Raw genomic sequence first — 1360 nt, forward strand, 5'->3', positions numbered from 1 at the left:
CATTAGTGTATATACAGCAGCAGCAGCACCAAGAATAGCAGCAGCAGCAGCACCAAGAATAGCAGCAGCAGCAGCAGCAAGAATAGCAGCAGCAGCAGCAACATTTGCTGCTGCATCAATTTGGTTTCGAAGCAAACTGTCGAAGGCCATCAGCCTTTAAACCAAATGGGGTGCGCTGTAGTTTAGTTCTATCTATGCTGCAGCAGCAGCAGCAGCAGCAGCAGCAGCAGCAGCAGTTGCTGCTGCTGCTGCTGCTGCTATGCTGCTGCGTTCACTGGGGGACGCCCGTGAATGGCAGACTGCAGCAGCTCGCCGAGGACCCGAGCAACTGTCTCCTTAGAAGCAGCAGATACGTGTTCATCACTTGCTGCTGCTGCTGTTGCTGCTGCTGCTGCTGCTGTTGATGCTGCAGCGGGAGGTTGCTGCTGCTGTGCTGCTGTTGTTGCTGCTAGCTGAAGCTGGGGAGCAGCAGCAACTTCTGCTGCTGCTAGCTGTGCATTTGCAACAGCAACAGCAGCAGCAGGAACCAGGCTGTTGCTGCTTAGTATGATAGCTTGCTGCTGCACTATCAGCCGCTGCTGCTGCTGCAGCATCTCCGCGTGCTGCTTGCTGCTCTCCAGCAGCCGCACCACTTCTCTCTCTACCTGCAGCAGCACCAACACCAGCAGCAGCAGCAGCACCAACAGCAGCAGCAGCAGCAGCAGCAGCAACAGCAGCAGCAGAATAGCAAACCCTAGTTATGTGCAGCTCCATCTACCCCCTCAACAGCAACTCCCCCTGCTGCTGCTCCTACTCCTCCTATCAGTACTCCTGCTACCGCTCCTGCTGCTGCTGCAGCTGTTGCTGCTCCTGCTGCTGCTGCCGCTGCTGCTGCTGCTGCTGCTGCTGCTGTACCTGTGAGCATGTTGCTGTGCTGCGGGGCACCCCCAGCAGCTGACAGACAGAACGAAAGAGAGCGTCGAGGGGGCGGTGGCGGCGGAGAGCTGCCTGTACACCTGAAATACATTCATCGATAGTTTTATAGCCAAGCCGTGTTTTTAAATCTATGAGAAATTCTTGCTGCTGCTGCAGCTGCTGCTGCTGCTGCTGCTGCTGCTGTTGCTGCTGCTGCTGCTGCTGCTGCTGCTGTACAATCTGACGCAGAGATGATATTGCCTGTGCATCTGCTGCTGCTGCTGCTGACAGCAACGCCTGCTGCTGCGCTTCGTGCTGCTGCTGCAAGCAGACAAGGCGGGAGAAGAAGTCCTCAACAAACGGCTCCTCCTGCAGCAGATCAATGTGCTGCTGCTGCAGCAGCAGCAGCAGCAGAAGTAAGAGTCAACCGCGTCATGCATAGTTGAGCAGCAGCAAGCAGCAGCAG

The 1360-nt window shown here is 56.5% G+C and overlaps 1 protein-coding gene across 1 annotated transcript in view; it reads right to left on the reverse strand.

Moving 5' to 3' along the window:
- Window positions 1-257: 257 nt before the first annotated feature.
- The window catches only part of EMH_0069590 (uncharacterized protein), a gene marked incomplete at both ends in the record, with an annotated part of 5561 nt that continues 4458 nt past the window's right edge, over window positions 258-1360 (reverse strand). The window contains 2 exons of the mRNA XM_013498883.1: window positions 258-644; window positions 895-1287. Of these exons, the coding sequence (XP_013354337.1) occupies window positions 258-644; window positions 895-1287 (780 nt within the window). The remainder of the gene's footprint in view (window positions 645-894; window positions 1288-1360) is intronic.

Source organism: Eimeria mitis, genomic scaffold (assembly GCF_000499745.2).
Source record: "Eimeria mitis Houghton genomic scaffold, Emh_scaff3797, whole genome shotgun sequence".
Lineage (NCBI taxonomy): Eukaryota > Apicomplexa > Conoidasida > Eucoccidiorida > Eimeriidae > Eimeria > Eimeria mitis.